Raw genomic sequence first — 14,021 nt, 5'->3', positions numbered from 1 at the left:
CGGGAAGGCCACCGGGTCAGGAGGCCCTGGACCTCAGCCCTGACTCCGGCTTCTAGAACGAGCTCTGACCCAAAGCCCTGGTTTCCACTCGAGGTCCCCCATTCAGCTGGGCCACGTCTTGAGCCTAGATGAGGGCTGTGACCACCTCTCTAACCCTAATTTGTTCCTACCCTTTCCCTCGGGGGGTCCTATATCCCCCAAACGAAACCAGGACCCAGGAGACCCAGGACACGGAGAGTCACCCCTGTCCAGCAGGAAAAAAAAAAAAAAAAAAAACCCTGGTCATGATGCCAACTCGGAGTGCCCACGACACGGATCTTTGGAATCCTGATTCATATCACCAGCAACTCTCCTCGCGGACTCCCAGCCATGGGAATCTGGCCTCATCTGTACGGACCCCCGTGAGATGACGGTGGGGGCGAGTGTACCACAGAGGGGGTACCACCGACACCAGCCTCCTCCCACCCCTTCCCCGCCCACAGAGTGCTCCCCGCTTCGGGGCTTCAGAGTGGCCGGTGCCCGAGATCCGGAAACATAGTGTGGCTGGTTATTAGACGGGGAGGGGGGCCTGAGAAAGACTTCCTGTAATGGACCCGACCAGCTGGGTCACATTAAGCAACTTCTTTCAGTCCATCACCAGCTGCCGGATCCGCTGGTTCAGGTTCCAGAATAAAGGGTCCCAGCCTCGCGGAGAAACTCACAAAGCCCTGAAGGGACCTGAGGACGGAGACAGGAGTCTAGGATGGCTTCTCAGGGCAGGAAGGGGAGATGATGGCTTCTGAGCGCCAAGGGTTGAAGTGCACACCCTCACCTGCCGGAAAGCACCACCCCCGGTGGGGGGGGGGGGGGGGGCCGCGTGGTGAAGAACAGTGGAGGTAGGAGGAGTGGCGTGAACCGTGAACGACAGAACCCTCCGGCCGGCAACATTTGGGCCTTGAGCGACAATGAGTCACTTGCCCTACCCCTGAGGCAGCCAAGTGGAAGGCGACCTTGGACGGAACTAGAGAAGCCCAAGCTTCCGGACGTTGCGGCCGGTGGCCACCAGGGGGCGCCCGTGGCTCAAAGACGGGCTCCGAGGCCAGGCTCTGGGGCTGCGCTACCTTTGGTTATCTCCCTGTTGTCGCTGAGGCCTCCGCAGAGGGAGATGGCGATGGACGGCAGGTCCCTCGGGCTGTCCGAGGTGCTCTCCACGCCGCTGTCGATGCCAGAGCTGCCCACGGACTGCGGGGACTGGTTGGCCGACCTGGCGCCGTTGTCGCTGGTGTGTCTGGCCAGCCCGGAAGGCTCTCCGCTGGAAGGACAGGGGAGAGACTGTGACATCGAGGACATCAAACGACTCCCGCCACACGACAGCCCTCGAAGGAGCACAGGAGGTCACCTCAGGACCACGACAGAGAAAGAAAGGCAGGCTCAACGAATCACCTTCAGAGGGAAACGATTATTTTAGCCTCCTGGGGTCCCCTCCCAAACCCATGGGAAACGAACTGAGGAGAAGGCACACTGTCCTAAGAGGCCAGCCCTCCCTGCAAATCCCAGAACCGAACAGGGGCCCCGAGGGCCACGGGAGAACCTCTCCTGGGGAGGGAACCTCTCCCAGGGGGCGGCTGCCCACTCTTGGCCACCGGTTCAGGGTGTGGGCCACACTGCCCGCTGCGACACGACCGGGGGTGTCACCGCGGGAGCCAGCCGCGAGCTTGCGTTCCTGTTCCGAAGGTGGGAAGCCAGCCGCACGGAGACCCCCACGCGCGTCTCCAGGGGAAGCCCACTGTCGTTACCGGTTGCTTCGCACAGTAAAATCTGAGCCTCCCACTGCCTTTTTCTCCCTCGCTCCTTAGTCAGCCATGAAGGAGGAAACCAGACTCACACAGAGTCACCTAGACAACGGTAAGAGGAGTGAAAATAAATCTTACTTTTTGGGAAAATACAGCGCAGCCACTTCCGGGTCCATATCGGTGAGGTCGTCCAAGTAGACGCCGTCGGCACCAAGGTGTCGGCTTCGTTTGTCTGCAAGGGCAAACAGGCCAAGTCAGAACAGCGACCTTCCAGAAGCGCGGACTTCTGAGGCGCACCAGACGGCACTTAAAGCGCAATGTGCAACTGTGCTCACAAGCGGCCCCCCGGCCCAAGAGCACAAGGGTCAGAAGTCAGCAGCCCGACTCCAGACGCCGAGTGACCCCAGTGCGCACGTGACCCCATCACCGCCAAGCGTGTGGCCCTGACCAAGTTCTGTCGCCCTGCGGCGTCTCTGTCCCGCCGCGTGCGAAGCGCCTGAAGGGTACTAGGTGCTCCGTGTGCTGAAGCGATTCCTGTCATCATCCTCATTAGCATCACATGATGAAGGCACTCATGACGCAGGCCCTTCTCTGGGCCAGGACTCCCGGGGATGGCGGCCGAAACGGTGCAGGGCCGGTCGCGGCGCACCAGGGCCGCAGACCCCCTGCCCACCTCTGCCAGGGCGTCACATCACCGGCTCACACACGCCCAGAAAACCACACAAGGCTGCGCGGTTACCAGATCAGGCGTGACGTCAGCGCCTCCGGGTAGGCAGCTGGGTGTGTCTTAAGAGAGCAATTATGGAGCACCGACTGTGTGCCAGCCGCCGTTCTGAGCGCAGGGGACACAAAAGGAAACCAGACCAAAAGAGTCTTGGCCTCACAGAGCACGTATACGCGAGGAGGGGCGTTCCCGGCAAAAACAGGCCAACGCCCAAATGCTCATCGGACGCAGGGATAAGGCGGCGCTCGCGGCAACGAAACCAGGGCAACGTGCTAGACCAAAACCCGGGGTAGGGGGAGAGGGGACCAGGATGAGCTCCCTAATCAACTTCCTACGTAGCCCCAAGTGTGTGAAAAAGACTGCATCCCCGTGGATCCCAGCACCCCGATCTACAAAGTGAGGGGGCTCACTGCACCGCCCCCAACAGCTCCTTTCGTCTCATTGTCTATAACTCAATTCTGATACCTGAACACCTTCAGCAAAAGGGCACAAACTGCACGCGACGGCTGTCCCGGTCCAGCACCCACCTTGACGTGTTCAGAACAACCGAGAGAAGGAACCCAAGCGTGCAGACAGAGCACCAAGTTCATGCACAAGGAGCCAGCACACGCGGGCCTTCCCACCTTTTTTCCTGGAAGGAGAATCTGTCTTGCTTGCCATCGGGGCCACACTGGCAGACAGGGGCTTGGGGTCTTCAATCGCGGGTAAAGGCGGGGCCGCGGCTCCTAAGGCCTCGACATCTTCTTCGTTCACACACTGCACGTCCGTTGGAGGCTTGCTCGACTCTAAACCGGGCGGCACGGGAGGCCTTGCCAGCGTCGGCGACTGGTCACTGAACGCATCTGAAGATTCGCTCTGAACGGTCTGAAAGTGCGTCTTATCACAGACTTTCCTACCGTTTAATGGACTGCAGTCTTTCATCTTGTGTGGAGACTAGATCAGAAGGGCAGAGAGAGACAGACAGACGGACACAATGGTCAGAGCGTGGGCAAACAGGAAAATAGAGTCAGCTGGGGAAAAACGATCAACCGATTACGGACATTTAAGCCTCAGGAGCCACCCGGCGATTTCCATACCGGCCAAAAGATTCTAGAAAAACCAGACTATCCGTAGCAAATGAACTTTCATATATGACATCAGCTGCCAAAGAGAAGTCAGTGGGATTAGTAAAGGCCGACAGATACAAGAGGCTCAAATAAACGTCCACCGGTAGAACAGGAAGTATATTCATACGGCGGGTATTTCGCAGCAATGACAAGAGATGAATTACAACTACACACAACAACATGATGAGGGCTGTCAAACCAACCTCTGCTGTTAGAGCAGGGGGCTGTTTATCCTTCTGGGGGGTCAATCTGAATAGTAACTACAAAGGGTGGGGCTTCCAAGTTGCCGGTTAAGCCCCGCTTCTCCGTCTGGGTGCAAGTCCCGTGGATACATCCGTAGTGTGAAAGTTTATTTTCTGCGCACTTATGACCTGGGCGTTTCTCTGGACGCATGTTCTATTTTAATGACGTTTTACCCCCAAAACGTGAGTGAATAAGTAAAGATTTGGCGGCCGGTTCGCCTGAGTGGGAAACTAACATTTGATTCTACTTCTCCAAGGAGTTTCCAGTTCTGGAAAAGATTTATCCAAACAAAAACCAAAATGCAAGTTATGGGTTAGAGAGAGAAGGGAGGGTATTCGTTTCTGGACCCGATCTCACAAGCTTCTAGCACAAATGACAACAACGCTACAGCACGTCTGTGGTTGGAAGCGTTTTGCCAGAAGAAGTGATGGGTTAGCATTTTCACGCCGTTTCTCCAGCAACAAATGACACGAGTTTGGAAAGATGGTTGGCTAGGTCAGCACTATAGCCTGTGGGCAGCGAAATCAGCATTTTTCTGTGAGAGCTAAATATAAACCCAGAAAAGGAAAGAATCCACAACTTTGCCCCAACAGACCTTTCCTGCAAAGGGTTGTTGGTCTGGATTCTTCACAGGAGCGCTTTCAATGTTCACTCATTCATTCGTTCTTTCACTCGTTCATATGACAAATATTTACTGGGCTTACAAGACGCTCTAGCACGTTCTAAAGGCTTTATGATATTTTTTAAAAATTTGTAAAAATATTCTCACGATTCTTTTAGTAGACTAGAATATGAAACAAAATTTCTCGAAAGAAAAGATTATGATGCCCATTTCACGTTCTTAGAAACCATCTTCGGTGTATGGCAGAACGGAGGCAGGGGGAGAAACTTACCTTTGCAGCCTGGGGCAATTCTCCCCAGAGCCAGAGCATTTCTAGGTTATTCTTCTGCACCGTCCTATCCACGGCCTTACTGACCAATTCCGAATCACTTTTAGGTGTTGAAGGTCGGGAGCCTGAAGGACTTAAGGAAACACAAATCCACGATTAGACTGGGAAGAGACACTTTTCTTAGATGTCTTCGGTCCACAACTCTACGGTTCCAACAGCCCAGAGAACGCACACAAGCTTCATGACATTCCCACCTGTGGCCACCAGGGGGCCACAGAATGCGCGGCAGGTGGAAGGTGCCTCCCAACGTGGGCCACCTGCCCGCCCTGCTGGCGAATTCCAAGAGGAGAAGGGGCATTTAGAAAGGAGAACTGAGGAAAAGGCAGATGACAATAGAAAGGGGGAAAAAAGAGTTTGCTCTCACCTCGCAACCACCCATCTTTCCCCACCTCGCCCTGAGCTCACCTCCCCTGCGTTCTCCACGTCCAAACCAAGTCTGGTAGCTCTCAGCTGCGGAGGGGTCCCACCTCTCTCAGACACGCCCCCATCCAATTCTACATTTAACACATTTACGAATCCCCGCTGGCTTTGAAAACAGGGAACTGTTGCGCGGGCCAACTTTGCCACAAATGCCGGATGCCAAAAATACACTCGCTTAGCGTGGCAGGAGCCTCTACGTGGAGATTTTTACAAAATACGAGATCTTCCAGGAATCCGTCAAAGACCCACCCGTTGGCTAAGGCTCATCTGTAACAACATAGCCTGAGGCTGAATTCTCAGGCCAGCTTTTAAGTGGCTAGAACTTGTGTTCTCATCCCTCTATCTTCTGTATCTCTACTCTTTGGACAGGGACGAAGCCTTCCCTCTGTGCAGCCAAGAGTGACCGGCCAAGAGTAATCATCTTAATCTATAAACTTCTCACAGCATCCTGAACAACATCCGGAGGAGAAAAACGTAACTCACTCACTCATCCCCTGCCTTTATTCTCCCACATCATCTCCCCCAGCGTTAAACGATGATACTGCACGAAGCAGGGGGTGACCCTCTTCCCCAGACCTTCTAGTCTTGTGAGCCACCACTCACAGCCATGCTTGGCCTCGCGGCCCTAAGTTCGAGTTCAACTCCAACCGAATACACCTTCCCGTCAGGACAAGGAGCGGTCGTGGACGAAACCCAACTTGTATCAAACCAACAGGGACCCTTCATGGCCAAATCGGTCCCCAGCTCTGTCATCAAGCCATCTGGACCAGACTAACCACTCTCTGTCCCTCCTCCATTTCACACTGAGGTGCTCATAGGCTGGTTCATCGCCCATGGCGCCCACTGCCCAGCAAACCATCTAAGCGGTACGTTGCCATGGGGTGGCCCTCACGCTCTATTTCACCGGCACGTGTACTGGATGAGTGTATACAACGGGACACGTCCCCCAACACACCAACACACCCTCTTCTGCCCTCTGGGAAGTGGTCCCACAAGAGGAAGCCGGAGCGCTCCCTACATCTGAGGGGTAACGTGCTCATCACCTTCCTACCTCTCTTGCTTCCCTCTGGTCCCACAATTACGTTTTTCTCCGAAGGGCCAATGGTCTTCGGGCACCGGTGTGTCCACAATTACGTATTCAACGTACGTGAGATCTGCGGAGGGGATGCCGTGGCCGCCAGCGTACCTACACAATCGTCACCACAGAAACGGCACGCTGCAATCGGCTCCCTGTCCTCAACACCACTGCACCCAAGTCTCACATCGTCTGCGTCACAAGCTCCTGCTGTTCGATTCTATCACATAAAATATGATCTCTATTTTGTTACAAAGTCCGTGGAACACGGAACTGTCTTACCCGCTGCGCTCAACGAAGTAAAGCCCTTGCCACTGAACTTGCCCTAGAGGAGGAGGGGGCCAGCAAATTTTGTCTGGGAAAGGCCAGAGAGCAAACGGCTCAAGCTTTGTGGGTTACGCGGTCTCTGTCACAACTGCACACTCCTGCCACCGTGGCGCCAAACCGGCCCCGGACGACGCGGGAACGAACTGGCCGCGTGCCCACAACACCCCGAGGACGGGTGGAGGGCCGCGTGTGGCCCCACCAGCTGCAGTCTGCCAACCCCTGTGCTAGGAAGAAGGCAAATGCTGACCACCGTTCTCTCGCGGCACCAACTCCAGAATCCCTGATATTCTGATCCTCTGATGGACGCCACAAGCCATAGGTTTCCAGAAGTATCCAGGGCTGCAAATCCGCATTCACAGAGAACCAAACCGGGCGTGGAAGCCGTAAGCTAGGAGTCCCTTCTCTCCCGCTCAACACGCCACACAAATGGCGGCACGTGGGCACCACCAGCCTTTGTCCAAAGCATTCGGTGCGCAAACACGTGCGCACGCTCTATGGGATCCAGGCTCACAGAAGGTGAACCGGGGAGAAGACTCCCAACGCTAAGGGTGACTGATGAGAAGAATGGTGGCTCCAAAGTTTCCCACCACCACATACGGGGCTTTCAAGATCAAGGGTTGTTCAAAGCAGGAGGCTTACGAGGTCAATGGCTGATCTTCATAAGTAATGCATTTATTAGCCACGTTAATAGTTTTCAGGATTCTGGCAGCCCCAGTTTAGGCAAGTCAGTTTTAACCGTTCACCGCTTCGTGTACTCTTTTTAAAATGGTCTCTCCTCCGCACCTGTAACCCCCAAATAAAGCACCTCCTGAGACCTGATTCTTTAATCACGAAGAAAAACAGTTTCCCACATAGAACTTAATCATAGCTTCGCTGTTAAAGGTTATAAAGTAAGCCATGTAGGTCCACCATGTAGCTTAGAGTATGGGCGACACGGAGGGAAGGAGGCCGAAATCGCAGACCACGGCATCCGAGGAATATACAAACCTATAATCCGAGACCTTAAGATCCCCCGGTGCTAGTCTCTGAAATTCCATTCTAGAAATGTTGTGGAAACATGACTCCATTATTCAGGAAGTCTAAAAAGCTATTTAAAGGAGTTATAATAACTTCCCCTATACTAAAGATCTTATAAACTTATTTGCCGAACAACCCTCGAGACAAAAGAAGGATCATGTTCCCAACTTTTATTTCATTATTCTGTTTTGCACAGCACTCCACAAAATTAGGAAAGACTCTCTGCTTAATCACTACTAATGCGCAGAGAATCAAATTTAGTAGCGAAAAAAAAACATCTAATAATCTACAAATGCTTAAAAACATCGAAGGAAAATAATCATCTCTGTGTATTTGCTTCATAGGTAATTCGGTTAGTCGAACAGATTTGTAAGCGTTAGATCAAAATTTTCACTTGCGTGACCTCTACGGGTTTTCTGCATAAGTGATTTGGTCAATGGTAAACAGACTTTTACGTAAGAGTTAGAGCACAATTTTTATTAGGGAAGACATCCAAGTGGGGAAAAAAGCCCCTCTACCTTTCCGAAGCATAGAAGTGGGAAGGCTGTGAAGGACAAGAGCTAGAAAGGCCTCCCTCGGCCACAACTGCCAGGCGGGGGGCAGTCCCTTGGCAATCTATCAGGCTGCTGGATACCACGTGATAGACATTAAAAGAAAGAAAAATCATAGGTCAATTAAATTACATTTCATATAAATTCTTTGACTAACTCTCCACAATAACACTTGTAAGAAAATGAACATGCTTAGGCATCCGACTACCACAGAGGACTAGGGGACTAGCTGTTGAAATCACTAGGAAATCAACATGAATTTTTTGCACCACAAGAACAGGAAACTGCTAAAAGACTCATTTCACTTTCTCTTTCATCCTTCTGCCCGTAAAAGATTGTTTTTCTCTGGTCAGAATTTAGTGCTTGATCAAGCTGCATACACCAAAGACTTGATCATCTCTGCTGCCAGCTGTCTCTTTAAAGAAAAGAAAATGCATAATTCCAAGTATGGAAATGTATCTATTTATCCTAATTTGTAATTGCATTTGACAGCAGTCAGACCCACATGATCTGACATGGTCGCTGTTCTGGATTCAGACAGGAAAACATGAGAGACAGAGAAACATTCCCAGGGTTGAGTTTAAAACATTTGTTTTGGGACGCCTGGATGGCTCAGTCGGTTGAGCGACCGACTTCGGCTCAGGTCACGATTTCATGGTTCGTGAGTTCAAGCCCCTGCATTATGCTCGCTGCTGTGAACACAGAGCCTGGAGCCTGCTTTGGGTCCTCTGTCTCCCTCCCTCTCAATCCTTCCCCCGCTCACTCACTCTCTCAAAAATAAACAAAAAATAAAATAAGATACTTCTTTTAAACTCTTAAAATGAATGTAGAGCGTTTGAACAGATTTTTCAACCCCTTAGTGGTTTCTAAGTATTCCACATAGTTTTCTTTCTAAAGTACCATGCTTTTCCCTTAGGGTTCATCTCCACACATCTAGGGGGACAATGGAGGAGGTTCCAGAAAGGTCTAACATCTGCACTGTCCATCACGACAGCCACAAGCCACACGTGGCTACCTAGCACTTGAAATAGGACGCGTCCCAACTGAGATGGTCCACACATGTGAAATTCACAATGATCTTACACATTGCGAAATACCTCGTTAGTAACTTTCTGAAAACTAGTTATTTGATGATTTTTTGGATATGCTGGGTCAAAGGAAATATCCAAAAATTAACTTCATCAGTTTCTTTTAACCTTTTAAGGATGGCTCCTAGATTATTACAAATGACATACGGAGCTGGCATTATGCTTCTATTGCACGGGGCTGGTCTGCAGACAGATCCCCACAGGGAGGCCTCACAGGCCCCCAGCCCCACCCTGGTGACTAACACTCACTGTCATGGTCCTGGCTGGAAACCAGGTATGGGACACATCTATTTTTCTGTGACTTCGACCCCAGTGCATGCTGCTGACTGTGCTGTGGCATCAGCAAGGTCACTCTAGTCAAACTTGAACCAGGAGTGTGTTTGGCAGACTCTGGAAGGCAGGGAGGCAGGAAGCCTTTGTGACAGGGGCTCCTACACTTTCACTAGAAACTAGAAGTACCTCCAACACATTAGGAACAAGAACGATCCAAGGAAGTCATCAGTTCGCACACCCCCGCACATTTGAGACTTTTTTCCCCCAGTGGCCCTCCCTCCACCGTGAAATTTCAACCCCATGGCCAGACTGTGCAACTGCTTATGTGCTGTGGCCCTTCAGAGGCCACGAGCCATTATAACATCTAAGAAGTCTTTGCTGCCCAGGAGCCAATTTTTTTGTCTCAGTGGGGGTGAGACCATCCCTGCTGAGGACACACGGTTTCCATCTGTCCCCTCCCCAGTTCTTCTGAGAAGTGCTCAGAGGGGCTCAGGTGCTCTCCGAGTTGGCACTGACAGAAGTCTCTGGAGTCTTCGGGAGGGCAACCTGCACAGGGAGCAGGTCTGGTCCTCCAAGTTTATACGGGATTCTAGGGTGACGTCAGACTTCTTCTCAGGGAAATAAATACCCTTGAATTGGGCAGAAGGCATTAAGCATGAGGACAGGGCATCATTCTAACAGCCCAGAACCACCTCGGCGGCTCCTGGTGCGACAGCTGTGTTCCTGAGCCTTATCTGAGAGCTAAGTGTCAGGAAAGGCTCAGTCACCTGTTCTCTCCCACTGATACTTAGCACCGAGTAACTTAAGTGGTCTTTCCTTCAACGTCACCTATGGGGAGCCCAGAGCCACGCTGGCAGTTTGACTGCGATATCAGATAGAAGTTTCTGGTCTGCCCATGTCCTTTTTCGATCCTGATCCGTACCTCCTACTCTAAACGGCATTTTTTCACTTTTTACGTCTACTTCACTCTTTTATTAAACACACCTCCTATAACTGACTTCAAATCCTCTGGACGAGGGTGCACGAACGCACACGCTTTCCCCCAGCAACCTACCTTGCGCTGGGTGACCACTCTCTATCAGAATTAGGGTACGATGCTGACTGAGGGTAAGTCATGATGGGGGAAGGGTTTTCCTTAGAAACCTCTTCTTGGAATGCAGATAGATCATTAGGAAGAGTTCTGGAGGAAAAAAAGAGAAGACCCAAGTCAAGGAACTATTAGTGATACATTCATCACACTAAAGGCAAGTTTCCACTTCATACCGATTATCTCTCAATTGTTTATGGAGTAACATGACCTCCTTCTACCACCCGGGTATACTGCGGGCAGTAGAGAGGGAAAAAGTGAGACAGAGACACATACAAATGTGTTTCGTGCGTTGGCCGAATTGCAAATGTAAAGTGACTGTATGCAAGCACCGGGACTGACAGACGTGTGTGATGGTTACACAGCCTGCTGTATACACTGTGACACCAAAACGAGACCCAGGAGGCTGTCAAGGTCTCGCTGTGCACGGGTGGGGCTGCCGAATAACTGAATGACCACACACGGATAATGCTTCGTCCAGCAGAATAAATACGTGATAGAGACCAAAGGAATCTTGTAATTGCAAAATGATTGCAGATCTGTCTTGTTTCAGGTAGAATGCCTTCATTAAAAAAACAGGACGCGCTATTTCACTCACGCAGAGGCCATCTGTCCATATGTTTGGTGTTCCCTGAGGCATCTATCACCAACCAAGTTCTGGAATGAAAAGCCACACAGGCATGGCAACTATAATAAGCCCAACCACCAGCTTCTGAGCCTGCAGCAGATTAGAGGCTATAGTTAGGAAAAGGGACATTGCCAATTTGCCTGTATTTTTAGCCAAGAAAAAAAATAATGTCCTATTTTGAATAAGGAAGCAGAGGGATACTCCTGATGTCCCTTATCCCTTCTTGATGCTAACAAGATACAAAAACAGTCATCAAAAATGATACCGAATGACATAAAAGTCTGAACCATCAAGCTCCCTTACAAAGGAGTTTTTCTCTTTGAAAACTGGTGGTTGTCACCAAAATAGTAACACACAGAAGCACAATGTCACTGCACTGTCAAAAGCAAAGCAAAGTCAAACAAGATGACTGTTAAACCTTGGGCCTAATCAAAATTGAAAGCGGGGAAGTCTGTTTGGAGGGAAAACTGGCCATGTTCTACACGTGCTTGCAACCTGAAGTCTATCACAGATCAGGCCCTAGCTAGAAGCCAGTCCGACTGCCGGGAACACAACCGGCGTCCAGATAAGAGCAGGCAGGTTCTGGGGTATCTGGGTGGCTCAGTTGGTTAAGCGTCCGACTCTTGATTTCGGCTCAGGTCATGATCTCACGGATCGAGCCCTGCGTCGGGCTCTGCGTAGACAGAGCAGAGCCTGCTTGGGATTCTCTCTCTCCCTTTCTCTCAGCCTCTCTCTCTCTCTCTCTCTCTCTCTCTCTCTCTCTCTCGCTAAGTAAATTTCAAAAATAAAAAAAATAAAGAGTACACAGGTCAGGTTCTGAAACTATTGGTTTGGTGCAGGAAGTATTAGTTTGCTCAGTTCTCTGTTCCTTGGCTCTGTCCTAGAGGTCGAAGTTACCAGACGAGGAGGTCTGATATTACCAGCTGCCTCAAATCTCTATGCTACTTTAAGGCTGGGTCCACAGAATTCTAAACCTCCATCTAAAATGGGGCTCCTGGGTGGCTCAGCCGGTTAAACGGCCGACTTCGGCTCAGGTCACGATCTCACGGTTCACGAGTTCAAGCCCCGAGTCGGGCTCTGTGCTGACAGCTCAGGGCCTGGAGCCTGCCTCGGATTCTGTGTCTCCTCCTCGCTCTCTGCCCCTGCCCTGCTCACGTTCTGTCTCTCTCTCAAAAACGAATTAAAAAACACTGAAAAAAAAAATGTGTTTTAAACTCCATCTAAAATACATTACCATAAGAATAAGGAATTCTGGGGAAAAAAAAGAGTTTGTAAGAATCACCTTAAAAAGGCAACATGCCCGACTCGGACACAGGTCCTGCCTCTTGAGAGCACTTACCTACTGCCATCTGGCGGGTCGGACTCCTCATCGGAGCTCATCTCTATGGGAAACATGTCTTCGTCCTCAGATGTGTTCATGTTGTCGTCTCTTTTCAGGGTGTCCAGCTGGGACTTTCTCCTCCTTTTTCTTCTCTTCTTCACTGAAGAGCTGCTCGAAGGGGCCTCACTGGGAGGTGAGGCCTGGGCTGACGTGCTGGGGTCCAGGGTTCGGAGCCGATCTACCGAGCTCCTTTTCAGCTGGCACTCCATGTGGGCGGCTCCGTCCGACAGGATAGGGGAGGTGGCCAGGTACATGGGGATCACTTCCTACGGGACAAAATCGTTTTCAGAGTCTCATGAATTTGGGCATAAGGAGCAGGATGCTGCCAAAGGCCGGCCAGGGTCCCTGTAGGAGCCTGAGTGCCCCTGGCGAGGGCCGTGCGGGGCAGGCCGGCTGGACGCCACGTCTGGGGGGTGCGGCGGCCAGACCTGATAGCCGACCACAAAGTCAACGAGGCATTAAATGCCATTTGTACCGAATCCTGCGTTTTCCTACTTGTAACAAAGCAAGGTACTTAGTGACTTCAGGCCACCAAAAGCCAGCTGTGTTTGAAATATCTAAAGCAAAGAGGAGAAAAGGGGCTTTGAGACATTATATCACCCTAGGATCTGGACTCAATTTTGCATTTCAGTGTGGGTAAGTGTGTGCGTGCATGCTTGTGTGCAAAAGGGAGAAAGAACGCGTATGTATTTTTTCATACGCACTGAATGAAGATGACAGTAATTAAAAAAGAAAAAAGAAGAAAAACACCTGACAGCCGCCATCCCCAAATCTGCCGACAAAGAGAGCACATCCTGGCACATAGCTGATGATTCGATACTGACTCTCTTCTTAAAAGCAAAAGGGAAAACACAGCCTGTCAATTAAACAGTCGTTTAACAATGATTTGGCAGTTTTTAAAAAACTGTAAAGATCATTGTATTAACGAATGACTTATTTATTATGCGACATTCAGTAACAAGAAGTAAAGAACATACACAGGGGCGGCTGGGTGGCTCGGTCGGTTAAGCATCAGATTTCAGCTCAGGTCATGATCTCACAGCTGGTGAGTTCGAGCCCTGCCTCCAGCTCTGAGCTGACAGCCTGGAGCCCGCTTCAGATTCCGTCTGTCTGTCTGTCTGTCTGTCTCTCTCTCTCTCTCTCTCTCTCTCTCTCTCTCTCAAAGAGGTTTAGAGAACATCCGATGTGCTGCACATATACAATGAACATCTCAGGGCCGAAGCCTCGGGCTGGGAGGGGAGAGGTCATCTCAGCCAGCCGCGCAGTGGGCCAAAGTCGAAATATGGACGGCCTTGAGATGGGGTTAAGAGCAAAGAAGGGTCCACAGGCTGGATAGGGGAGAGGCAGATCGCCGCAGGTTGCGGGGGGAGACCGCATCC

At 51.0% G+C, this 14,021-nt stretch overlaps 1 protein-coding gene across 8 annotated transcripts in view; it reads right to left on the bottom strand.

The window, feature by feature from the left end:
- LPIN1 (lipin 1) overlaps positions 1-14,021 on the bottom strand; it is a 127,972-nt gene that overhangs the window by 37,043 nt on the left and 76,908 nt on the right. For 4 of the 8 annotated variants that reach the window (XM_040496103.1, XM_040496105.1, XM_040496107.1 and 1 more), the window contains 7 exons: positions 12,601-12,908; positions 10,601-10,726; positions 8,153-8,260; positions 4,739-4,868; positions 3,120-3,429; positions 1,911-2,004; positions 1,101-1,291 (listed from right to left, as the gene is read on the bottom strand). In XM_040496103.1, coding sequence (XP_040352037.1) covers positions 1,101-1,291; positions 1,911-2,004; positions 3,120-3,429; positions 4,739-4,868; positions 8,153-8,260; positions 10,601-10,726; positions 12,601-12,908 — 1,267 coding nt within the window. The remainder of the gene's footprint in view (positions 1-1,100; positions 1,292-1,910; positions 2,005-3,119; positions 3,430-4,738; positions 4,869-8,152; positions 8,261-10,600; positions 10,727-12,600; positions 12,909-14,021) is intronic. The other 4 variants (XM_040496099.1, XM_040496100.1, XM_040496108.1 and 1 more) reach the window with 2 other exon arrangements.

Source organism: Herpailurus yagouaroundi, unplaced genomic scaffold (assembly GCF_014898765.1).
Source record: "Herpailurus yagouaroundi ecotype Mexico unplaced genomic scaffold, PumYag 188, whole genome shotgun sequence".
NCBI lineage: Eukaryota > Metazoa > Chordata > Mammalia > Carnivora > Felidae > Herpailurus > Herpailurus yagouaroundi.
This window is presented reverse-complemented; position numbering and strand designations above follow the sequence as displayed.